Source organism: Balaenoptera acutorostrata, chromosome 7 (assembly GCF_949987535.1).
Source record: "Balaenoptera acutorostrata chromosome 7, mBalAcu1.1, whole genome shotgun sequence".
Classification (NCBI taxonomy): Eukaryota; Metazoa; Chordata; class Mammalia; order Artiodactyla; family Balaenopteridae; genus Balaenoptera; species Balaenoptera acutorostrata.
This window is the reverse complement of record NC_080070.1, coordinates 101,672,633-101,698,718: the sequence shown is the minus strand read 5'-3', so window position 1 is coordinate 101,698,718 and position 26,086 is coordinate 101,672,633. Positions and strand designations below refer to the sequence as shown.

Here is a 26,086-nt window from a genome sequence, read left to right as displayed (position 1 = left end):
TCAAAATATAATTCAGAGGGATCCTCATCTGACTGTCACATAAAGAACAACTTTATACCCAGAAAGTTATTGATAAGTTCATACATTGTATGAAGAATATTTTTGTTTGAAAGAAATTATGTTTCAAACTTTGGAACGAGATTGTTCTAGCATGGTATATTTTTCACATATCTAGTAGGCAATTATGTAAATACTCTTAATTTTATACCTTGTAGATTTATCAAAGGAAAATTATTTTGTTTGTACGTATTTTTATAGCACTGACAGATTTCCATCCAAGTTACTACCTTTGCGCATATTTTGCAGTGCATTTGCACCACTGCTTTGAATCTTGTAATTTGTATAGTTCATACTAATATATATCCATTTAAAAAAATCAATTGTATAGTGGGTATGTCTTGCTTTGTTAAATTTCTTGTTAGCTTTCTGAAACATGCTTGCTGTGGGTCCTCTTTATAGTGATCTGACTGGAAACCTGCTACATGAGAATCTTCTAAACCCTCTGCAATGAGACTTCTTTGCCCAGATTTTATGATTACTATAGCTTTTTAAAGCACTCAACCTCCTATCCAGATTTAGATACAATCCTTCTAATGCCCTATCTGTAACTATAACTAGTTTTTGACTCTTTCTTCACTGCTGGTCATTATTTGTAACTCACAGGGTAACAGCTCTAGAGCTCAATTCAACTGGAGAATGAGATTCAGCATGTTTCTCTTTTTTGCTGGAACTGTTCTTGGTGCAAATTTGTATTTATTTTATGTAATAGAAATTAAACATCATCACCAACAGAAAAAGATTCAGTGGCCTCTGTTCAACATCAAACCACTTTGTCAATGGGAAAAGTTGCCTCAATTGTTTTAGATCTCACCTTTGAATGTTTATTGTCAAAGTACCCTTCTATCCTTTGTTAATGTCTTTACTGAGAGGGCTTGTCTACTGGACTTAAAACCAATTACAGAAAAATAAAACAAAAGGCTTATTTGCATAGCTACTCTTAATTAAAAACTAGAATGTCAGCACTCTTTATAGCAACGTATCTTAAACTTTTTGAGTCATGGACACCTTAGAGAGCCTCATGTACCCTATGGACTTTGGGAAAAAAATACACATACACATATACCTTTGTATATGATGCCCTATGAATCTCAGGTTAAGAGCTCTTCCTTTACAGAGGGCAGGGAGTAGAAATTGAAAGCATGAGCCTATTTAGTTGGTCATTTGGCTTGGGGGTGGGGCAAAAGCCTTACATAGAATTGTCACTTATGTCTGCATCTTCCCAAGCAAAGGTGCCCTCTACCCTCTTCTTGCCAACCAAAATGTCATAGAGCAGGAAGAAGCACTCCAATTACCATGCCCCCATCACAATCCATTCAACCTTAACATCTTGAGTGAGGTTCACTTATCCTCATCCTTAAATGTTTTTTTTCTGAGGCCTCTAAGGTGGATATGCTTTGGGTAAGGGGTATGCATGGGGCTGGGCCTCTATTCGCCTGCCTCAGAGCAAATATCAGAAATTGACCAGGGCAAAGACTCTGATCCCTGATTTAGGAAGAGGCCAAGAGATTGCGTTGGAAGATAAAAATAAAACTTATGGGACTTCCTGGTGGCGCAGTGGTTAAGAACCTGTGTCTGCAGGGGACACAGGTTCGAGCCCTGGTCTGGGAAGATCCCACATGCCGCGGAGCAACTGGGCTCGTGAGCCACAATTACTGAGCCTGAGCGTCTGGAGCCTGTGCTCCGCAACAAGAAAGGCCGCGACAGTGAGAGGCCTGCGCACCGCGATGAAGAGTGGCCCCCGCTTGCCACAACTAGAGAAAGCCCTCGCACAGAAACGAAGACCCAACACAGCCATAAATAAATAAACAAATAAATAAATAAAAATAAGAGAGTTCTCTGTTCTGCACTCCCCAAAAGTGGAAAAAAAAAAAAAAAAAGAATCCGCCTGCCAATGCAGGGGACATGGGTTCAAGCCCTGCTCCGGGAAGATCCCACATGCCACGGATCAACTAAGCCTGTGCGCTGCAACTACTGAGGCTGCGCTCTAGAGCCCGCGAGCCACAACTACTGAGCCCGTGTGCCACAACTACTGAAGCCAGCGCGCCCAGAGTCCATGCTCCACAACAAGAGAAGCCACCACAATGAGAAGCCCGCGCACCGCAAAGAGTGGCCCCCGCTCACTGTAACTGGAGAAAGCCTGCGCGCAGCAACGAAGACCCAACGCAGCCAAAAATAAATAAATAAATTTATAAAAAAATAAATAAAACTTACAAAAAATAAAACTTACACAAATCAGAGCGAGACTGAAGGGGAGAAGATATCCAGTGATGAACTGGGAGACAGAACCACTTGTGAAGAAACATACATTATTGAAATTAAGACAGGTTGGAGCTCATACATACATGTTGAGTAGTTTATCTTCAAAATCATTTTCTAATGCTAATTTATGCATTTGATACATATTCTTGTTTAAACACAGTAACTTACCAGTTAGAAATGTAAATGAAATGTCTTAAATGCAAGCTGGACCACACACTGCATAAACAAGAGCAGAGAGAGGAATATTTCATATTTGTCTGCCATCTTCATCTGGACAACTACATGTTAAAACTGATCTACTGATCTTCTCCCCCTAATCTGTTCTACTAGCACCTTTCCACCTCAGTTAATGCCAACTCCAGCCTTCCAGCTGCTCAGGCTGAAAATTTTGTTAGGAAATTCTATTGACTCTACCTTTTAAATATGTCTAGTATCAACTCATTTAACTCTGAAAATAGCCCCCCTAAGATAGGTACTATGTTTATCCTCATTTTTTAGAAAAGCAAAATAAATCAAGGCTCAAAGAGGGTAAGTAATTAGTCTAAGTTATATATACTTGCTAGTTCTATAGGTAGTAGAACCAGAATTCAGTCTAGATGGTCTGACTCCAGAGCCCAGGCTCTTAATCATTAGGAAATACTACCTCTTCAAAGAAATAAAAACCTATCTAAAAACTGATCTAGCACAAGGCAGGACTAAACTCAGGAACAATATAGGTGCATTCTGCAGATTTGTTCCAAAGTCACTTATTTAGCATTGCACAATTAAATATACCCAGAAAAGCTATTAGGAAATATATTATTAATTTCAGAATCAAATAAATTATCTCTCATTATGGTTGTATATCTGTATACTTTTGTAATACATTTTTTAGTGCTTTTCCCCACCCTGGCCACTATACTTTGAAAAAGAACATAATAAAATCTTTTGAGGAAAATTCAGGGGTTACTATCAAGAACAATTCCTGGGTAAGTTAGAAATGTAAGCTCCTAATTAGCAGGGATCATATCTAGTTGGTTCATCATTATATACCCATGTCCATCATACATAAGTGCTTAATTTACATACATAAATTTTTATTATATGTATATATATCTCCATCCTTCCACAAGTCACCCACTTCTTTTTTTAAATATTTATTATTTATTTATTTATGCAGGCATGCGTGCATGCATGCCACGCTGGGTTTTAGTTGTGGCACCCAGGATCTTCGTTGCAGCATGCAGGCTACTTAGTCACAGCATGTGGGCTTTAGTTGCGGCATGCGGACTCTTAGTTGTGGCATGCAAACTCTTAGTTGCGGCATGCATGTGGGTTCTAGTTCTCCGACCGGGGATCGAACCTGGGCCCCCTGCATTGGGAGTGTGGAGTCTTACCCACTGGACCACCAGGAAAGTCCCTCACCCACTTCTTGATACTTATGTCACCACCATCATCTCTTGTGAAAATGATTAAAACAGCCTTCTGACTGGCCTTCCAATCTCTGCTTCCCTCATCTGTTCTCAACACACAGCCAGAATAATCCTTTTAAAAGAACCAGATCATTCCACTCCTTTGCTCAGAACCCCACAATGGTTTTCCATGTCGGAGTAAGGTCAAAATCTTTACAATGGCCTAGGAAGCCTGTGATCTCCCCATTCCCACTGTCATTACCTCTCTGACCTCCTCTTACTACTCACTCATTCCATTCCAATCTCCTTGCTATTTCTCAAATACGCCAGGTGCAACCCCCTCTTTAAGGCCTTTACAGACTGTGTCCTCTGCTTGGAAAGTTCTTCCCCACATAATATACGTGGCTAACTGTCACCTACTTCAAATCTTTGCTCAAATGTCATCTTTTCAATGAATTCTACCCAGACTGCTCTATTTTAAACTGCAAACCTACCAACACCCCATTATCCTTACTTTCCCTTTATTCTCTAGGATTTTATCACACTTCTAACATGTTACATAATTTAACGAAATTTATGGTCATGTCTCTAAAGACTTGTGCATCCAAAGTGATTAGAATGGTGTCTAGCCAGATATCATATTGCTTATATGCAGAATCTAAAAAAAATTAATACAAATGAACTTATTTACATAACAGAAACAGACTCACAGAGAACGAACTTTTGGTTACCAGGGAGGAAGGGTGGGGGGAAGGACAGATTGGGAGTTTCGGACTGACACGTACACACTGCTATATTTAAAATAGATAACCAACAAGGACCTACTGTATAGCACAGGGAACTCCGCTCAACATTCTGTAATAACCTAAATGGGAAAAGAATTTGAAAATGAATAGATATATGTATAACTGAATCACTTTGCTGTACATCCAAAACTAACACAACATTGTTAGTCAACGATACTCCAATATAAAATAAAAATTTTTTTAAATGGCATCTAGCATGTAAATGTTTATATTTCACATGGTAGGTGCTCAGTACCTATTTGAGTATAGGCCATGAAATACTACATTTACCATGGATTAAGGTGCTTAACCAGAGGATGGAGCCTATTACTTAGTTGTCAGCTCTGCAACTAAAACAATTCACACACCAAAGTTATAACATGAGTTATCTCTGGAAGGGAAGTGTTAATTGTGGTAGTGGTCAAGGGGATCTTTATTTGTAATATGACATATTTCTCCCAAAAGACTTACTGCTTGTATAATTGAAATGAGTGCAAATTTTAAAACAAAAAAATTAAAGATTTTGAAAGTAACACATAGGAAGAAAAGTAAAGGGAGCAAGATTTTTCAATCTGAAGGAAGACAAAGGGAGAACAATTTTAAACGTAGATTAATAGGAAATGGGCTTAAATACAATATGAAAGTTGGTGCTAACAACTACTTGGAATAGCAATGAGACATTCTCAGGACATAGATTAACATTTCAAAATGGTAGATTTTTAAAAAGACATGGTTCCACCCAAGTGTTAGAGCTAAACCCATGACCCACCATTGTTCATTTAAATCCTGTGATTCTGTAATGCCTAAAAATTCAAATTCTAAGGGAGATGAGAAAATTAAGGTTTGATACTAAAATGTTGCTTTAAAAATTCTGCCTTAATACTTTTTCCCTCAAAGATGGAAAACTGAAGGGGCATGAATCAAAACAAAAAATGTTTGAAAATTCAAATGTTTTTATTAGTATCATTACCAAGTATTTTAACTGGCTTACCTCTCTTTCCCCTTTAAACCTAGTATATCCAATATTGCTTTATTAGATTGTGCATATATTGTAATAAGTAAAGTCTGCTTGGTCTAGGCCACAATTGAACAGATTACACTTACAAAAACCAGTGAAGAAAAATAAATCCACTTCAGTCAGAATATAGTATGATTATGTCAAACCTCAGCTAACATCAATATACAAATTTGATGGCTGATCTAATAGTCAGAAAAGTTTTTGTTTCAGGTACTTGTGAGATTTTTCCACGTACTTGAAACGCTTTTTCAAGAATGTTACGATATGTCTATACAGTTTTTCCAAAAAGATGTATGAAAGATACTCTTCCAGTATGTTAGTAAGAACAAAGCGTAAAGCAGCTCTGTATACTTCATACAGTAAAGTCACCTATTTTGAGTTTAAAAATATGGTCAAATTATCCTTTGCATTTATATTTCAGTGGTAGTATTTATACGATAAATTGAGCAAGTGGTTTTTACAGGGCAAGATGGATATTAAGTAGTTTCTTAGTCTTTGCAACTGATATTTCCCCAAAATACTACAGAATACTCTGAACAATCATACCACTTTAGAAATATTAACGTTCAACTTGCTGGTTTTAACCTCCAAAAACATGAATCTATTTTACTGTAAAAGCTGTATCAACATGAAAAACTCTGCGTTCTCCCAAATGTGTCATCATTAGGTAAAAATTCATCTAGGCAAAATAGTATTTATGCTTTCATTTTATTGTTTTTAAGAATTAAACTGCCACCTCAGTAGTCTTAAGAGCAATATAATGAAATATACATACATTTAATTTAGACTTATGTCCATCATAGCTTCAAAGGCTTCCCTGAAATAAGGCTGGGATTCACATCTTTTTCCTTAAGGAAAGAAACACTAACAGTAATTTTGTTATCCTTCTACCCACCCACCCTCATTCAAACAATAACTGGATGAATTCAAGTCTAACACCATTTTAAAAAATTGTCTGCTACAACACATTTCATGTGATCTGCCTTCCTGCATAACACATATTTCTTAAACCTAACCAAAAAGAAATCATTTTTTAAAAGCCTACAAGAATTCTCTTAACATGTGGAATTTTATCATATTAATTTTTTTGTCCAATACATAGGCTAAGTGGTTTCATGCCACATTCAATTCTAGTGAATTTCATTAAAACAGGTGAGCTCTTCATAAATAGTTGAGAAGCTTTAAAGTGAATTCGGCTATTTCCTATTACATGAAACCAAAAAATGGTCCTGGATTTTCAACAAGAGTATTTTAACAGCTCCTAAATAGGGCCATGAAAAGGAATCAAGTTTGCACAGTCCAAGTACCTACAGTAATATGATAGACGCACTCACCACCATTTCATACTATTTCACTCCCATGCTTCTAATAACAATTTCTCACTAGAAATATTGCATTAACAACTGGACTCTCAAATTGCTAGGTGTGAAAAATCACGTACTTTCACTTAAAAAGAAGTGTATTAGTTATTTTCAGCTGGTCAAGGTTGAAAGGGCCATTTATATTAATTCTAACTTCAGCTCTAAGTTCATAGATGACTTTGCATCTGATTATCCAAGATGAGAAGTTGTTTTGCCTGTTCCTGACAGAATTAAATGGTAAATTAGCAATCAGTTCACCCTTTGTCAAAAAGAAATGTTCTAAATTTATACACTACAAACTATTTAATAAATGGCATCTGCATACTACACATTTCATGTTTATATGTTATGCACCATTTTACGGGGGAGGAAGTACTTCACAGGGGTTTATTCAAAGGATATATAGTAATATCCTAAGAGTGTTGATTTATACATATGAGTTCTGTATAAACTGTAAGTGGTCATCTCAGCTGGACTGTAAGAAGCCCCTATAATGCAAAAGCTGACTCCGAAGACACCTTATAAAGCACTGAAATTCACAATTGAGATTACTTTTCTTTTCTCCAATACAAAATCATCTGGTAGTCTTCACTGTTGACTCCAAGCTAAAACTTTCCAAGTTTTAGATGCTTAACCAATAAAAGAAACAGGAAATCATTAATAGTTTTTAAATGTCAAGTTAGAGAAAAAACCTTATCACACAGTAATGAAACCTGAGCAACACAAGTATGTGATTACAAGAATGTCCTTCATTAATACAGTATTCAAATTCCTCCATGGCATTCAAATTATAGTTTAAAACCCAATAAACAAGAACCCACTTAAGCACGGGATCAAATTCTACCATGAAATGAGGAATTACATAGAGCCTATTCAGCCCTAAATATTTAGTTTAAGACAATGAGTAGAGAGGAATACACTTCATCTAAAGCACACCATTTAAACAGTTCTATAAAATAATGTTACTTAAGATTAATCAGTGTGGTGCATCATGTGATTCCAACCATTCAGTAAAAAGCATTAATGGGTACCAGCATCCCCAACAGCTTGGAGCCTACAGAGTTGATTACTTTGGCCGTAACTTTCCAAGTAACGAACACTGCCTTTCAATATTACAAACATAAATATTTCTTAGTACTGGAATTCCAATGTATTTTGGTGTTCCTGAGGCTGCCTACAAATGAAAAGGCATCCAAGTGAAGTGCATTATACACCTAATATACTTCAAAATTTCAGTGCCTAACATGTGAAATCATTTCCTACCATTTAAGAGTCTGCCTTACAGTAAATTCTAATAGATTTTTACTTTTAGGATTTTATTATAACTTTGGGAAATTAGTGGTAAAACATATGGTTTAAAAAACAGTATGTGGCTGCACTTAAATTCACATAAAAATAGCATTTTTACAACCATATTGAAATTTAATCCTTTTACACAGGTTAACAAAATGTATCACAAGAAAAACTAAACATTGGGTTTAACAAAAGCAATACTTTTGAAAGTGGAACGACGAAAAAATTTTTTCAAATTTTTTACAAATGGTCACCTCTGGGTCAATTTACCACACTAGGGGAAGAAAGTTGTTAAAATATAGTTGTGCTCAACTGAGCCACTTATCTGCACTACAGTATAGTACTTGAAATCACTCCTAAGGTCAAGATTTAAAACCATTTTAAGAGACAAGACCCTAAGTGTTTTACAGCCACCTCAGTAAGAGGCGCTTTCCCTTCCCCAACAGTCAAAGCTTAATTAAAAGATTGACTATACATAAGTTTGTTTCCTCATCATATCTTCAGTTCAAAATACTATTATCATTGGTAATACGGTCTATATCTTGTCTGATCTGGATGATGTGGTCCAGGAAGTGGGGTTTGAGAAGGCGGACCCTGCATTCGTGGAGGAGGCGGCGGCCCTCTCGGTGCAGGCCATATACCAGGACTCATTCCCCCTGGCTGTGTAAATGGAGGGCTCAGAGTTCCTTGATCTTCAGTGAACTGGGGTAAAGAGTTAGGATTATAATGGTGAGGAGGGGGTGCAGTTACAGGTGGACCACCATGTTGAGGGGGGGGAGGTCCTGGAGGAGGATGATTCATATAAGGTGGCATCTGGGCAATAATATGTCCAGGGGGAGGGGTAATTGGTGGTGGAGCAGAGGTCATTGGTGGAGGTGGAGCTTGGCTATACACCAGGTGAGGAGTACCTGCGGCCTGGGGAGGATGTGGCATTGGATGGCTTATTGGTGGTGGAGGAGGTGGGGGTGGTGCGTAATGTTGCTGTGGAGGCATAATATGATGAGGGTGCGAGACCACTGGTTGACCCTGATATTCAGGATGATGGTGAGCAGGTGCTGGGGCAGGAGGTGGTGGTTCTCTAGCACCTGAATTTGAGTCATCCTGAATAGGGACAGTTATTAAATTGCTGTGTTTTCTTGTTGAAATACGAAAGGTTTCCTGACTGACCGAGCGAGGTGGAGGTGGAGCCATGGACAATTCTGCTGGAGGAGCACGAATATCCTCATGTGGCTGATTATAGTGCTCGTGGGGCACATGTTGCAAAGGAGGTGGTGGCATCATGATGTGCTGCTTTGGCGGAATATGGCTCATATGGTGCTTGTCTGGCGGCATTATAAAACGATCGGGGATTTCAGCTGGTGGTGGGGCAATAGGAGGATGAACATTTTCAAGTGAAGCACGGGTAACAGGTTTTCCAGCTCTCATATGGCGGTGGTTGATATGAGCCTGTAAGTCTCTCTGGGACAAGTATGTTCTCTTGCACCCTTGAACAATGCTACACATGAAGAGAGAACCTCGTGTACACTGCTCAATTCGCTGCACAGGATCACTACAGCTAAATTAGAAGGGGAAAAAAGTTTGATTTACTAAAAACAGACTGTAAAAGTAACATACTTAATTTCAAAGATATGACTAGTTTTAAATTTTGTTATGGAAAATACTACAAAAGTTCACAATTACAAGTTATAGTTACTGCAAGTGAACCTTTAATCTTTTCCACTTTGTGGTCTGTTCGCTATTAAGCATCAGCATTTCTTTCAACATCAGAGCGCTTAAGAAAAAAATTCAGTGTTTATCAAACAGAGTATGTTTTAAGAAAAGACCTTTTCTTCCCAAGACCTAGAATTTATCTGATTTTCTCAAACAATTCTATGCTTTGCATCCATTTGCAAAGAAAAATCCAGGAAGGGCAAACCAAAGCATCTGTCACAATCATGGAATTCAAACTTGTACCGTATTTATTGAGTATTATTTTCTGTGCAAATAATACTAAGTGGAAGACACCAAGTGGAAGAACTGTAAGAACTACAAAAATAGGATCATCCTAATCATCAAGGTTCTTAACATTAAACAACATAAACAAATTAAATTCAAACCCTGAACACCAAGAGTCCCTTCAAGAAGGGGTCTTTCTGAACTGTCAGACAAATTTACTACTACAAAGTATTACACACTCCTGCTTCTCTAAATTATAACCACTAAATTTAACTCAATATTTTCTTAATGAGTCAGGGTCAAATTGTAACTACTCTTCATTCAGTATTTTTAATCCACTCTTGCCTTTAGTCTTCTTGAAATAGCAGAAACAGGACTGAGCTAGGAATTGGAACTGGGATCTACTACTGGCTCTGAGATCTCAGTGAAGTCATTTAAACTTTGTTTCTTTATCTGTAAAATGGGGTTCAAACATCTAACCTAACTCACAATGTTTTTATATCTACTTCACCCTACTTAAAGGAGTATCTATAACATCAACGAAACAGTGAAAATGACAGGACTTAATGACTAGTTAAGCACTATACATGTATAAGCTGTTATCATTAAATACGTGTGTCAGGTCATATGACACTATATTACATGGCTCTATATTCTTGATTTTGAGTGGTGTCTGTTTTTCCTTCCTCACTGAAGGCTGGTACTCCTTCTTGATACTAGGAGGCGTCCCTTTAGTGGCCATTTGGCACACTTCTTACTTTTTGCTTCTAACTTGCTGTAAGCTCTGAAATATCACCACAGTAACGGGATGTGAGGCACTTCTTTTGGGTGATGCTTAAGCATTAGTATATAGTATTTACATTAATTTGGATTGCCATTTCTTCACTTTCTAACCTGGGTCTGTTAATCCAGATAGGCTTATGCTCTGATATACCTAAGGGCCAACCAGTGAGATGCTTACTGCAGTTACACTGAATACCCTGAAAACTAAATTCCCTTTTAAATATTAACATTAGAACACTTACATAAAAGAGAAAACCTTTTGATGTCCTCTACATGGTGTTTTACAACATCCAAAATCCCTTATCCCAATGAGGCAATCAAATTTACTATATAGTGGATGTACGCCGTGTTGGAAAATCAGGCATTACAGAAAATAAGGCAAACAGTGAATATGCATTTTTAATTTCGTAACTCTTCTGAATTATAATTCTAGGAAGGAAATACTCTTTGAACTCACACTATAAATTTTATAATCTGTGACTTTAAAGGGCTAATAAAAATATGCCAAGAGAATTAGTTGGCACTGGTTTGTCAATGAATCATCCATTCTCTCTCAGTGATGCCAATCTTCCTACACCATAAAAGAAAATTATCCCTTACAATTGTCCATAGCTTTGCTATCAACTAATACTACAACCCTTGGGATAGGTTCTGACATAGGTTATAAGGAATCTAGGAAGCCTACAGTTGTTCCAAAGAAGTTTCTCTCAAAGCTTTCCTCAAACCTTCTATCAGGTGTTCTAAATTGATATAAAAATTCATAGTTTATTCTGGATCCTTCAAGACCATCCCCAAATAGATCACTATCAACCAACACCTCTAGATTGTCATAACTTGTCTGAGTCTATCTTAGAACATGATGGTGTTTTAAGATATACTCAAGACATAATAATCAGATTTGAAGGTAATAATTAAGAGCTTATACTTACATAGTACTTGCTATATGCTACTATATATGTATTAACTCATTTACTTCTAATAATAACCCAGGGAGGTAAGTACTATTATTAGCTCCATTTTACAGATGAAGAAATCACCTATGTCACACAGCTAATAAATAAGAAAATAGAGATTTGAATCCAGGAATTCTAATTCGAGAGTCTTTGCTCTCAATCACTACGTGATCCTACCTCTCTAGCGTCCCATTAAAACAAGAAAATAACTATTTTTGGTTTATAACGCCAACTTTGTGATGGCAAATATACTCGTTATTTTGGTCAATTTGAATTGATTGATAATAGCTAATTAGCCCTATCTTAAGGAGAAGGCTAAGGCCAACTCTAGGCTCACAGAGAAACATGAGCCATGTCTACACATTTGATATCCTGCCACCGGTCTATAGCACACCCTGACCTTTAACCTAGATTATAAATCATTATATCACAAACTTTATTATTTAAAAATTTAATGATGATCTTACCCTGGACACATCTTATCTCCCTTTTTTTCGTGTAAAATAGCACAGTCATAGCAAAAAACATGCTTGCATGGAATCTGTGAACAGAGACATGTTACAGTTTAGCATACTAGAACAAAAATACTTCCATAAAAAAAAAAACAGTAAGCACAGTGACCTAGACATAAAAGGCACTTGAGAACTGTTTTGTCAAAATGAACATTTATTAAGTACCAATTACATAAAAGCAACAGTTAACCTTTTTCAGTCACAAAGCTCTTTGTGAGAATGTGATGAAAACTTTGGCCCTTTCCTCAAAAAACATATACATGCATATTTGCTTACACGTTCATGGTCCCTACAGGTTAAAAGCTCCTGAAGAATACTGCATAATGTTTAATCTAATCCTGTATCTCCTGAAAGTATTCCAAGGCAGGAAAAGAACAAATATCTTCTAATGTAATATAAGTAGCCTTCTTCCCTGGTAGTCTTAAGTTAATGAACTTACAAATATTTAAAAATAAATCAGAAGGACACAGTAAAATGATGTTACACCACTTTAAAACTCAGAGGCCATTACCATTATTTAGCTGTGTTATGTAGCAAAGCAACAGTGCATAATCCACACCCTCCACCATCACAGATATATCACTGAATTCAAATTTTTTTCCAACAAAAATGTTAAACTATCTTTTTATATGCCAAAATTACTATTAAATTACAGTTAGGGCTGGTTTTTTTTTTAACGTTTAGAATTCAATTCTCAGAAATCATAAATAATCTTTATTAATTCAGTTTTATATTAAAAATTATAGCCTTCAGAAATGAATAACTGATTTTATTCTGTTAACAAGGGAAAAAAAAAAACCATTTTTCCCTAATAAACTAGAATTAATGTAAACAGGTATCAAACAGTCCAAGGAAATTATTTAGTTTTCAGCATTAGTTTCCGTAATTAATATTTACAAGCAATTAAAGAATTTGTCAAGATAATTCTATTAAATGCATATTATTCCCAAATTTCCCCTAGCTATTTTATACTTATTTAAAATGTTATAAACTTAATCACTAAACAGCAATAAATCTATCTACTTAAATTTCAGAATCCTACCTCTACACAAATATTTAATTTACAAAATCAGAATTTAATTTATACTTACCATTCGCCCATAGATTTTAATAGGCAATCCACATTTGTCACAGAAATGAACTGGTGTATCATCCTTTTCACCTAAGATGTTTATCTGTTGAAATGATATAATTAAATTTTCCTTAAGCATTTCTAAAACTTATGTCCATAATTTACACAATGAATTGGTTAGTATTTTATAAAAGTTATTAAAACAATTAGAAATAAAGGTTTCTTGGTATAATCCCCACATATGCCACATTAGTTGGGCCACCATCAGTCTTGGGGGTTTATTCCCTTAAACAGTGTTAATGGTTATTGATTTTACTTGACTTTACTAAAAATTACTTCAGATTATCTTTCAAAACAGTGAAATAGGGCATTAATAAACAAATGATTTGTGAGTACTGAAAGATATAACTATAATAAAAGTTCATACCATTCTTTATGTAGTCTGAATTGTTCTAATAAAGTATTTAAAATATTTTATTGTTCTAATAAAATTTTTTATTTTTAGTTATACCTGAAAGTCCCAAAAAAGGTGTCCAGGAAATCTTCTTTGATTTCCAAACAGTTCGCCCCCTTTACAGTCATACCGTTCTTCTTCATTATAATCAAATCCTTCTGAGAGAAGAAAGTGTTACCTATTAACTTTTCACATCTCAATTTCATTTTGGAAGTACATGTACATGGTCAAACAGACCTATTCACTGACACCTTTCAAAGCTCTTCTAAGAACAAGATCATCAAGTCTAGTTTAAAGCACCATCTAGAAATGATCTTGGCAATCATGTAGTCTAACTCTCATGACTGAGAATATTGCAGTACTGGAGATCATAATAACTCAACCCAGAGAAGATCAGTGGCAGAGCTAGGAAAAGATCTCAGATCTCTTCACTCCCATTCAAGTGCTCTTATTAATTCACCAAACTATTTCTAGTATAAAATTACTAATTATCATCATCATGATTATTACACAAATAAAAGATATTTATCACCACTTATTCTGATCTATCTATAAAAGTGGTATTATGCTGTAAGAAACTGATATTATTGCCAAAGGATTAATGAAAACATAAAGAATTCTGCAGACTTCCTTCTTACGACTTAGTAAATTAGGTATCCTCTTCTTCAGCTTTAAACTGAGCCTGATTTTAGAAACATCCAACATATTCATACTTCATCCTTTCCATTGAAACCTCTCCCTGGTTAATCACGCAAACAGTAGAATTTATATCATATCTACTTACAAGTATCCTCCCCTACACTGCATATATCAATATCAATAAACTTAAAACAATATGAAGATCAAATGGGCTCAATTTCAATTTCTCTGGCCTAATTAAAAAGTTGATGGTAATCCTCTCATCTCATACAAAAGGAAAGAAAACCAGCAAACAGTCTTATGGGGATTCTAGATAGAATCCAATTACCTAAAGTAAAGCTGAGAAGACAAATCTATCCCTCCAAGGTGCCAGGCTTCTCACGACTCTTTTGGCCCTAGAACTGGTAAACAGAGTAGCCAAAGCACAGAAGTTTTAACTTTACCCACATGGCTACATTACAGCATCTGCATACAGACACACGGACACAAACAGAGATAGACACACACGCATAGATGCAAGAATTTTTTGAACCCGATACAGACATACATACCAGTGTACTGCTATCTAATTATCTCCAACACAAATGTAGAGTTCTTATAAGTTACATCTGAGTGACCCTAGGTTCTTATATGGTCCATTTATACCTTATAAAAGCTGCTGTCATCTAAAACTCAAAATAAGGAAAGTTAACTTTTCTACTTATTAAAACTCAAAAAATTATTGAGCAGAACAACAGCCAAGAAAGTTAGGAGCACATTATCATTTTTCATAGTAGTTCAAATTGTACTCCCATCATGAAGCTATATATATATTTGTATAGATAACATTCCAGCTGCTGCTGCTCTATCAGTAACCTAGTGTACCCCCGCTTTGGCCTTTTTGGTTTTTAAATACTTTTTTAAAACTACACAGTAATGTATAAATAAATTCTTGTGTAACAGTAAAACAATGCAAAAAAGCTAAAATCCCCTTTCTATCCTTTTCTTCTCAGTTATCTCTTCATTCCCTTCCACTTCAAGCCCATACCCCCTTTTTGTTTTAATACCCAAATACATATCTATAAAAGTTCCAAAGCAGGGGTCAGCAAACTTTTTCTGCTTAAAGGCCAGTTAAGTAAATATTTTAGGCTCTGTAGGCCATACCTGAAATTACTCAACTATGCCAATATAGTGTGAAAAGCAGCCATGGGCATGGATGTGTCCCAGTAAAAAACAGGACTGGATTTGGCCAATAGGCCATAGTTTGCAGACCCTGTACTAAAGGGTAAGATGGGAAAACTGTTTTATACTCATGAAATGGGGAAAGGCCTTTCTAACGATGACAAAAAACCCAGAAGTCACACTAGAAAAGACTGGATATCTGACTACATAGAATCGTCAAGGTTTTCTACAATAAAAATTTTATATATAAAACTCAAAAGACAAATGGAGTATACAATATATGACAATTGTATTAATTTACAAAGAAAGAACTCATAAAAATCAAGAGAAAGACAATCAAACAGAAAAAAAAATGGGAAAAGGAAATGAACAGGTAGATCCTAGGCAAAAGAAATGACGAGTACTATGAAAAGATATACAACCCCACTCATAATTAAAGAAATGTGTATCAGAACAAAAATTTGTAAAGGTTAACAGTACCAATATTGGTGTGGGAGTATAAAGTGATGTACTGTTTTTACAGGGCCATTTGGCGACATCTGTCAAATTTTAAAATGTACAAATTCTAAAATCCACCAAGTTCTAAGATGCCCAAATTCATGCAAAGTTTAAATTCTACAAAATATACATACTAAGGTACATATACAAGGATATTTACTACAAAATTGTTTTTAACAGCAAAAAATTATTAAAATTGTTAAATAAATTATGGTATATCCGTAAGTGAAATACCTAAACCTACTTTCTTAAATGAGATACAACTGTATGTACTGAGAAGGCAAAATCTCACATGCATCTTGCATGAAAAAAGAGCAGTTATAAAGTAACTATGAAAAAGTCATACCAGGGATTATTTGGGAAGAGAATAATTATGGGGGGAGAGGGACAATTTTACTTTTAATATTATGTTTTCTGCAATATTGTTTAGATTTTTTTTAAACAATAGGCAGTGTTACTTTCAACAAGAAAATAAACCAAAAATATTTATAAAGGGAGAGAAAAGTAAAATATGCCAAAAAGGGAAGTCAAAGGCTGAAGAAGGAAGAGAGTATAAAAGATAAAAAAAGAGGTGACTCAAGGTAAATAAAATCACATGGCTTATTTGGTGGAATCAGATATAAAAGAAAGACTTTTGGACCTATTAGTTTAAACAAATTACCTTCATCACCAGCTGGAGCCTTTGCAGGCATCCTGTTTATAGTCCTTGGAGTTCGAGGTGAAGCTTTGGCTTTGTTCCCTTGTTTGGAGATGAGCTTTATAGGAATTCGTCTTCGAACATCAAGACCACCCAATGATCCAGAACTATTAGTGCCTTGTAACTCATTGTCTATGTTAGAAAAAAAGTTGTAATTTCTTTTAGTTTTTCTTTTTGAAGATTATTCTGCCACAGGTATTAAAGCAACATACCCCACATTATCAAGGGTTGAATATCTGGTTTCTGATTTTAAATACTATGCTATATAAGTTCAAGTACTAATTTTCTCTATTTTGGACAAACCCTTAAAGCAATGCTTTTTGAGATATGGAACCTTTAAAGAGTTGACAAAAGTTACAGAACCTCTCCCTAAAAAAATGGACAAAAAAATTTTCCATTTTTCCAGAGGGATTTACAGAAACGTAAAACCCTTCATGAGCCTAAGATAAGAACCTCTGTCTTGGAACTATAAGAGATTTTTTTAAAAAAGAAAAAGAAAAGTAAAGGAAGAAGAACAAAAAGAAAGAAAACCATCACTATCTCCATCAAGTATGCAAAGTAGGCACTCAGTAAATTTAGTAATCTGCATCGATATCAGGACAATAATACTAGAAACACAAAACTAACACTGACAATGGTAAAATTAAATAAGTGTAAAATTGTTTTTCTAAAAAGCATTCAGGAATATAGTAAAAATTATTGCACCATTTAGTAGTAAAAACACGCACTAATGTACTTGTGCTATAACATTTCTAGATGTACACATGTGACTGTGTTACTCTTGGTCACCACTGTAATGGAAAATTATAGTTTAGGAGGATGCAAGTTTTCTGTACTTGGCCTAAATAACTGAAACTTTCTATGTCCCTGTCTGTTATTAGCTTATGAATTAAATTCACTCATATCCCATGAGTAATAGGAGCATTATTTCATAGAACTGACTCTATTTGAAGATTAAAAGCCACCTTTTCTTCAAGTCCATGACAAGATATTACAATCCAGAAAATATTTACCTTTACCTACTAAAGACAGAAAGGGAAATGCCCTAAAATAGGAAATGCAAATAATTTTTTTAAATAATAATGTTTTAAACATGACAATTAGTGAACAAGGCTGTGTAACTGCCACTGCATTAGACAGTACAATCCAGAGTGATAGCCAAACTGTCCACATTAAATTCAGTAAAGCCAAATTTGGAAGTAGTATCCTAATTAGTACTAATGATCTCCAAGGGTACTAGAATTACAGACACATGTTGAACTCACATCGATTTGCACTCTTTCTGAAGGACAGAACAAAATTCAAAATCAGTCCTTAATTATTAATTTAAGTATCTTTCAGTCTACTTTCTATCATTACTTTCATAATAGCTAACCCTCAAAAATAAAATTCATGGAAAAGGGATTTTAACTTTAACATGGATAACTTTAACATGGATAGTTAAAGTCAAGTTAGGATAAATCCAACTTGATCAACTCTCAACACTTCACAAAATGTATTAACAATTTGAATAACGTATTTCATCTGCTCTCACTCTAGTTGCTTATTTATGTAAAAATACCTACAAGCAATGTAATAGCAAAAAGAATTTTTTTTTTTTTTTTGCTCAATAGGTATTCCTAATTTTCCAATGAACTAAAAAAAGCAAGTTGTTGTAGACAGTTCAGTGCTGTCCTTCAGACAGTAAAAGGACTCTTAACGGTTTCAACTTGATGAATGATCAAAATACCAACACTTCATTACTACAAGTCCTTTTCACACCACCCTGGACACCTGTGGTCACTACTGTGGCTTGTTTAGCCTATTACGGTTTTCCAGAGCCTGCTGCCCTCTAACACCTTGCAGCCTGCCTCAGACTGCAAGTTCATAAGCAAAGTACAGCGGTTAATAGTGACATCACTCTGGGTTTGTCTTAGGGTTTTGGGGGTTTTATTAAGAATCAGAACATACAGCATAATTTCCTTTTGAATAAGACAACTACAAACATAAAGCCCTAACAACAAAAGTCTTTGGATATTACACAAAGTGAGAATTAAGGATAGAACTGGCCATATAAAGTGAAATCCACTTTAAAAAGGCGTAACACTTTTATATTATATTATACAGGTTTTTAAAAGATTTGTGTAGAATTTTATCTTGAATTAAAGGAATCAAGAAATATTTTTACAAAATTTAGGTTATAGTTACAACTAAGTGCTAATTCTTAGAATAGCCAAAGAATGAATCAAGTGATAAGTAGGAGTTTCCTGGGGTAATTTTTCCAGCAAAATTCTACTGTAAAAACACCACACGATAGCCTTTATTTTATGACTGACTTTTTCAACAAGATTACAAAACCAGTCATTTTTGCATAACATTAGAGGGTTTCATCATTTCCCCAAGGGCTTCTATTAATCCTTTGATATTAGAAACATCCTTTTGAGATGCCTATCCTGTCATAATGTCTTCAATTCACTGGCTAACTGGCATTTCCTCACTTGCCAATGACTTTATTTGTGATTCAAATAATTACCGAATTCACATTTACGAATTTCATGAAAATCGGAATCTTTTGTAATCACAATCAATGTACAGCATTTTATACCATTTCCTGATATGAAACACTAAGAACACTGCCGTATAATGAAATTAACTAAAAGAATAAAAAAGAAGCTGGTGTTAAGCAGGAATATCTGAGCAGGAACTAATTTTTTAAGTGGTCAGTTCATTAGTGAATATTTTCATGTTCAGATGACTTTTACTTACTTAGGCAAACTTTTAACTTAGAGAACTAGGATAATAAATATGGAGATACACACACACCCACATTACAATTTCCTAACATAACATTCTCTAAACTGTGGAAGCTGTTTGACTCCCAAAATTCCAGTAAGAGGCTCAAATGAAAAACATTTGCTAACGTGGCATGTTTGCTACCCTAACACCAAAATCCCAGGGTTTCGATTCTATAAAATTTCCAAACACTAGAGTTCCTTAGAGCTTGGTTCTAGGCCCTCTTCTCTTCTGCCTTAAGTGATTTGTGGTATTAAGTCCCAAACAAACTTCCCTCTGATCTCCACTTGACATCTCCCCTTGTATGTCTCAACACACATCTCTTACTTAAGCCCAAAATCTTGTTCCCAAATTCCAATTTCTCACCTCTGCTCCTCAAAAAAAAGTGTTTTTCTCCCAAGTCTTCCAGTAATGGACACCACTCAAACTAGAACCCTAGGCACCTTTCCTTTCTCTCACATGCTTCCAAACCAATCCACCAGTGCCTGTTTGAGTTCTATCACCTGAAGATTCACTGAATCTGCCCACTCCCTTTTTCACTAAACCAGCCACCTTCACTAAGCCAAGCCTCCCTTCTGATCTATTGCAATCACCTCCTAAATTTTCTATTGTCTATTATTCTTGCCTTCTCTTACACCATTCTCCATAAAATAACCTATTATGTTTTTAAAAAGAGATTACGTTCCTCCTCTACTTCTGTTCAATGGCTTCATATTGCACTTAACATAACATTCAAATCTTTACCATGGACTTCAAAGTCTTGCACGACCCGACTCCTGCCTTCCTTTCCAATCCCATCTTCCGGTTCTTTCCCTCTAGTTAACTAGGTGCAGCTGACTGGTCTTCTCTAAATTCTCCTCCCTCAGAGTCTTTGTACTTGCTCTAAATGCTTTCCTCGTGATTTATTCCACGCTGGATTCTTCTCATCCATCAGATCTCAGCTTACAAATGTTACTTTTCCAGAAAGACCTTCCCTGACCACCCTCTCTGAAGCTTCCTCCTAATAGTCTTTACCAGAGCACCCGTTTACCCTCTTCAAAGCACTCATCATAATCTGTAAACATTTAAGTATTTTTAAAAACTTGTTTATTGTCTTTCCCAATAGAACGTAACCTCCAAGTAGAGAGGAACTCAGTCCGTCTTGTTTACCATTCCATCTCCAAGCCTAGAAGAGTATGTATATATATCTATGTGTGTGTATACATACACACATAACGTATTTATATATAGGAGTATACATATATATATGAAATTAAGTAGACAGTTGATGACTGAGGAATCCTAAACAATACTTAATACTGGAAAAACCCTTTTCCCCCCTACTTGTAATATGGCTGATATAACTGAACGGAGCAGTATCTAACTCCAAATGCACTCATTCAATATCCAAAAACCACAAGGAAGCAAAAGCCAAAAAACACATAACAAAGAGTGAAGCCATTCTTACTTGAAGAAAGGAATGAGACTATCTTGATTTTAAGCTCAAGATTGATGGTTAAGGACCACAGCCGAAGCGCGGGGCATGCTTTGGGCTTAAGCAGAAAAGCTGCTCTCGGTATGATTCCGAAAACCGTATCTGACTCCCTTCTCCCACCTCTAGTCCATGAAAGACCGGAGAGACAAAAACGACAGGCGGTGACCACCGCAGCACCCGCCCAAAGCTGATTGAGACAGCAGGAAGTCTCCAACCCACTCTCGCGCATCGACTCCCAGCGTAATGAGGCTTCCCCGACTCCGAGATTGGAATCTACCCGCCAGTCCCCATAACGTAGGGCAGAGCACCCAAAATGAAGAAAAAAGGAGCCGGCGCTCTCTCCTCCCCGCGAAGCCCGCGCCGCCCGCCGTCCTGGCTCAGAGACCGGCAGAAGCAGAGAAGGAACGGCTGTTGCCGGCACCGAGGCTGTAGGTACCACACCGGAGGGTAGGCCAGGAAGTAGCAGGCCCTGGTCGGACACGCGGAGGGGTCTATGAGATTTCTTTCTCGCCGCCACACCCCAATGCTGTAGGGCGAGCGTAAACCCTCTATGCTCGCTGGGCGACCAGTCCCAGGCCGGCCAGGGGGCATGGAACCAGGACCCCCACTGCCTCCGCCTCCTTACCAGTGTGATCCATGATTCGGCTCGCAGGGCACAGTGGGAGCGGAAGTCAACCGCGCCGGAGTCGCAGGGAGCGCGTGCGCGATACCTTCCGGAGCCTGGGAGGCGGAAGTGCGACCAGGTTGCCCGGGTTGGGGCCTCCAAAGGCTTCCTTGTCTCGCGTCCGCTAGCCGACTCCGGTGAGGGAGTCAGGCATAATTCGAGCAGAGAGAGAAAGAACGAATACGCGGAGAGCTTCAATGTGGAGGCTGCTAAGGCTTCCTCTTATGTGCTTCCAAAGGAAGTAGCCTTTGACTGTGGAGAGGAGACCGACGGGAACGGGGGAGGGGGAAAGCCGGTAGTATCCGTAGGACTAAGCTCGCAGCAGGTAAGGCGGCTGCCGGCCCCGCGGAGCATTGCCTTCTGGGACTTGTAGTGCGCTGGGACCCTGGAGCCTGCCAGGCACACTGCGCAGGCTCGGCCCTTGGGCTGGCCCCACCTCGGCGGGCGGAGTAACGGTTTGGAATCCCCCAGAGTCCGCGAGCTACGGTCCCCGCCCCCCCGGTCCAGGAAAAGTGTAAACACGCGCGCTCTAGAAGGCGTCCTCCAGCGGGAGGTTGCCCGGGGGATGGTTGAGCTGTATGAGACTCCCAGCTAGAGAGAAAGGCTCTGTGCATATGGTCTCCCTTTTGCTTTGTCGTGACAAGCTGCATAGACCCAGGCAGAGCTGACGGGTATCTACCCTCGTTCCCATCTCTAAAGTTGCTAACAGTTGAAGCCCATTTCTAACGCTTGATTAGCGCTCATTTTCTAGGGCAAGCTCTAGAAAAGCTCTTGTGGCGCTAGAAGCCCTCCCCCACCAAGCACGTGCGCACACACACACACACACAACACCCCTCCTAAGGACTGGACGCGGGGCCAGGTGGAGGATGGATGCAGCGTAGCCGCGTCTTGTTAGGAGACAGCGGGGACTCCAGTGCAGAGCGGAGCTGAGCATGGGGAGAGCACGTTAGAGCTGGCCGCGAGGGAGCGGTGAAAAGAGGAAAGGCCTACAATGAGGAAGAGACAGTTACCGCCACGGGCAGTACCTAGTTCCAGTTCTTGGTCCCAGGGGTTGGTGGTTGCTGCCGCTTGCATCGTCCTCAGCCGAAACAAAAGGCAAATGCCAAAGAGTGATTCCTGAGGACCTTCAGGGCGGTCTCTACCTCGCGAGCCTGGCGCATCTGTGTCCACTCCCTTCTCCAGCCCTTCACACTTGATGCTCCCGAATGAGTAGGAAGGAGCACAATTAGTGGAAAACACAAGCTGGGGAGTCAAGGGATTTGGGTTCTATTCTTGTCGTCCCTCGGTGACGACATCATTACCTTGTGTTATGCACGCTTTCAGTGCCAGAGTTTCTGGATCAATCAGAGATTACTGTATTGACCTCTTAGAGAAGTGGTTTCATGGTGCTGAATTTCGAATAAAGTATGTGTAGCGATGTGCTCTATCTGTATAGTTAAACAGTAAGAGCTTTGAATAATAATATGATGAATAATCCTATAAGTGTTCTGTGTTATCTGCTGAATGTTTTACTGGGATCTTTTTAAAGACTTTCCCACTATATCTGCAGCTTTATAAACAGGTTTTTAGGTGCATTCACAACTAAGGAGAATTGTGAATCAACATTACTCCTGCTTTTGTTAAAATGTAAGTTTCTCTATTACTAAGTGGTTTTCAAGATGCTTTCAATTGCTGGGCATTTTTTGTTTTCTTTTGCAGGTTGGGGGAAGCTTAACCTTTCTCCCATTCCTCCCTATTTCTCTAAATACAGTGCTGATATGATCAGGCATTTTTCACCGATTTGGGGTATAAAAGAAGGTAGTTTTCACCTAAGAAGTGCTCTTTTTATTTTTTCCTATCCTCATATTTACCCTATCAGCCATACTTCAGATGATGCAAATCCAGGTTCAGAATAATAATATTAGTGTCTGCTGATGTTAATATTTAAAGAATTAGAATAAAAAAAGAGCCTGCAAACTGTGTTTTACATAATATAATATGTAAGTCAGAAGTTGTGTCAGCATTTTGTGGTGCATCAAGTTATGAAAATTTACTGAAAGGAAACTCACTTACTTTAGATTTCTTATTGATAAAATATTAGATAAACATTTGTTGAATTATTTGATTTGACCTCTGCTGCTTTTATGCATTGCTTTAAGCACCTGTGCTCCATATTCACTTTCCCCTTAACTGTAGTTGCCTCACTGTACCAGTGCGGTAGCAGAATGACATATTAATTTCTTCACCTAAATTGATAAGTGAAACTGTATATAGACTTATATTTTATTACTGCCCTCTGGTATCCATTGTTGGTAACCTGTGTACTGTAATCAGTCACAATTTCTTTATTGAAAGTCAACATTTATACTTATTTTATAGCTTGGTACTGTCCTAAGGTTTATAAAAATGAAACGTCATCATAGTGGACTATCGGAAGCACCAAGGTGCATATCATATTTTCATCTTACTGATAGACATCTGCTAGCCTATGAATTATAAGCTAATGCTCTTCAAGGTGTTTGATGACCTAGCATTTACATAGCACTGTTTACCTATAAAAAACAGAGGATGGGTATCAGAGAGCTTGTATGAGACTCCTAAATACCAGACCAGGGCAATAACCATCTCCTTAATGCTTTTTTTTTTTTTTTTGGCTGCACCGTGCAGCATGTGGGATCTTAGTTCCCCGACCAGGGATCAAACCCGAGCCCCTGCAGTGGAAGCACCGAGTCTTAACCACTGGACTGCCAGGGAAGTCCCTCCTGAATACTCCTTTAGTTGTTATCACCCTGTAGTGCCTGAGACTGCAGAAGGCAAGAACTTTATAAATAATGGTCCCTACATCCTGGACCATACAGGCTAGCATTTATAGAAATAATTAAAACACGGAATTACAGTCTGAGTGTTTCACGAGAATGCAGTGCTACCTACATTCAGAGCAGTAGAGCTGAGGGCAGTTAGGTAGGCTTTACGGAGGGCTTTAAAGTGACCCTTGATGAACAGGATAGCATTTGAAGATGAGAGCGATGAAAGAGGCACATCAAACAAGAAGGAGCAAGGGCACCGGTGTGAGAATTGTCATAGCTCTGAAAAGGACAGTGGTCAGCTTCACTTGGTACTGTTGATCCATGTTTGGGAGCACTGAAAAATAAAATAAGGTATGATTGTAGAGAACCTTGGAAAGTAAGCGTTCAGAGTAACAGTGAAGAAAGAGCATATAAACAAAACCTAGCATGATGTATTTATATAAACAACACAATCCAGCAAGATAGATTCAAAAACAATGAGCAGATCTTAAATTTGGGTAGGAGGGAATCAATACTATTACACTTAAGAATTGACCAAGAAGCCAGAGACCCCCTGTGATGGCCAAAATGCCAGCAAGTGTGAGTGAACTGTCAATAAGAGAACTGATCAGGACGGTGTCCACTATACATGAACAAGTTTGATAAGTAGAAATGGATGGGAAACATAGTAGACTATAGTGGTTAGATATGTGGACTTCGGCATTAAAAACTGGAGGTTCCAAGCCCAGCACAGTTGTGAGACTTCAGGCAGATTACCTAATCTTGTGGCTGACTTCCTTCATTTGTAAAATGGGGGTAATAATAGTACCTACCTTTAGGGTCGTTTTGAGAATTAAATGTTATTTTCTAGCTAAAGCACTTAGTACCTACTGGCACACAGTAAGCCCTCATTAAATGGTAGTTATTATTACCAGGGTAGTTACTATATTCATTGCTTCTTAAGTTAATAGTAAAGATTCAATGAGATAACAGCATAGCAGCTGGCCCATTATTAAATGAGTGTTAAATGTTAGCTACAATTTCATTATTACCTATAAATATGGGTTGGCGATTTGACGATAGGGTCAATGAGGCAATTTTGGACCTCTTAGCATACTGATGCACACACAAAACAAGCCTGATGTTTAGCCAAGACTCTTGACTTCTGGTTATTGGAGTCAGTTGTGTGATCGGCCTTCAAGCTTGATTAGCACTCCAGCCTCACACAATCCCAGCTTCCTCCTCTCCCTACCAGCTCTTGAAACAGCACCAGCATATTACCACAGCTAAACCTTATCAAGTATAGCAGCCAGCTTTCCAAACACTGTCAAAAACCGGGCAAGAGACAGATTCAGGGAATAAGAAGGAAGACTATAAGGACTGAAATTTGCTAATTAAAGGCATTTTCCCACTCTGTCCTTTGAGGCCTGGCGACATATTTACCCATTTGGATAGGAACCTTTGATCTAGAGAGGCCCTGCAGCCTGCCTTCTCTTCTGAGAAGGACTGTTTAGCCGTGAGTATCCTTCAGCTGGATAAG

At 37.6% G+C, this 26,086-nt stretch overlaps 1 protein-coding gene across 5 annotated transcripts; it reads right to left on the bottom strand.

Moving 5' to 3' along the window:
- Window positions 1-6,202: 6,202 nt before the first annotated feature.
- On the bottom strand, window positions 6,203-22,928 carry CBLL1 (Cbl proto-oncogene like 1). Of its 5 annotated transcripts, none has more exons than XM_057550349.1 (6): window positions 22,807-22,928; window positions 16,836-17,003; window positions 13,934-14,034; window positions 13,442-13,525; window positions 12,306-12,379; window positions 6,203-9,722 (listed from the first exon to the last, which is right to left on the bottom strand). In XM_057550349.1, exons 1-6 carry the CDS (start codon window positions 22,853-22,855, stop codon window positions 8,687-8,689), a joined length of 1,512 nt encoding a protein of 503 aa, XP_057406332.1. In that variant the 5' UTR covers window positions 22,856-22,928; the 3' UTR covers window positions 6,203-8,686. The 5 variants fall into 5 exon arrangements, with proteins under 5 accessions (XP_057406332.1, XP_057406333.1, XP_007180959.1 ...); XM_057550350.1 differs by lacking the exon at window positions 22,807-22,928 and adding an exon at window positions 21,743-22,064 and having other exon boundaries at window positions 13,934-14,031; XM_007180897.3 differs by lacking the exon at window positions 22,807-22,928 and adding an exon at window positions 21,743-22,063.
- Between the last annotated feature and the right edge of the window lie 3,158 nt (window positions 22,929-26,086).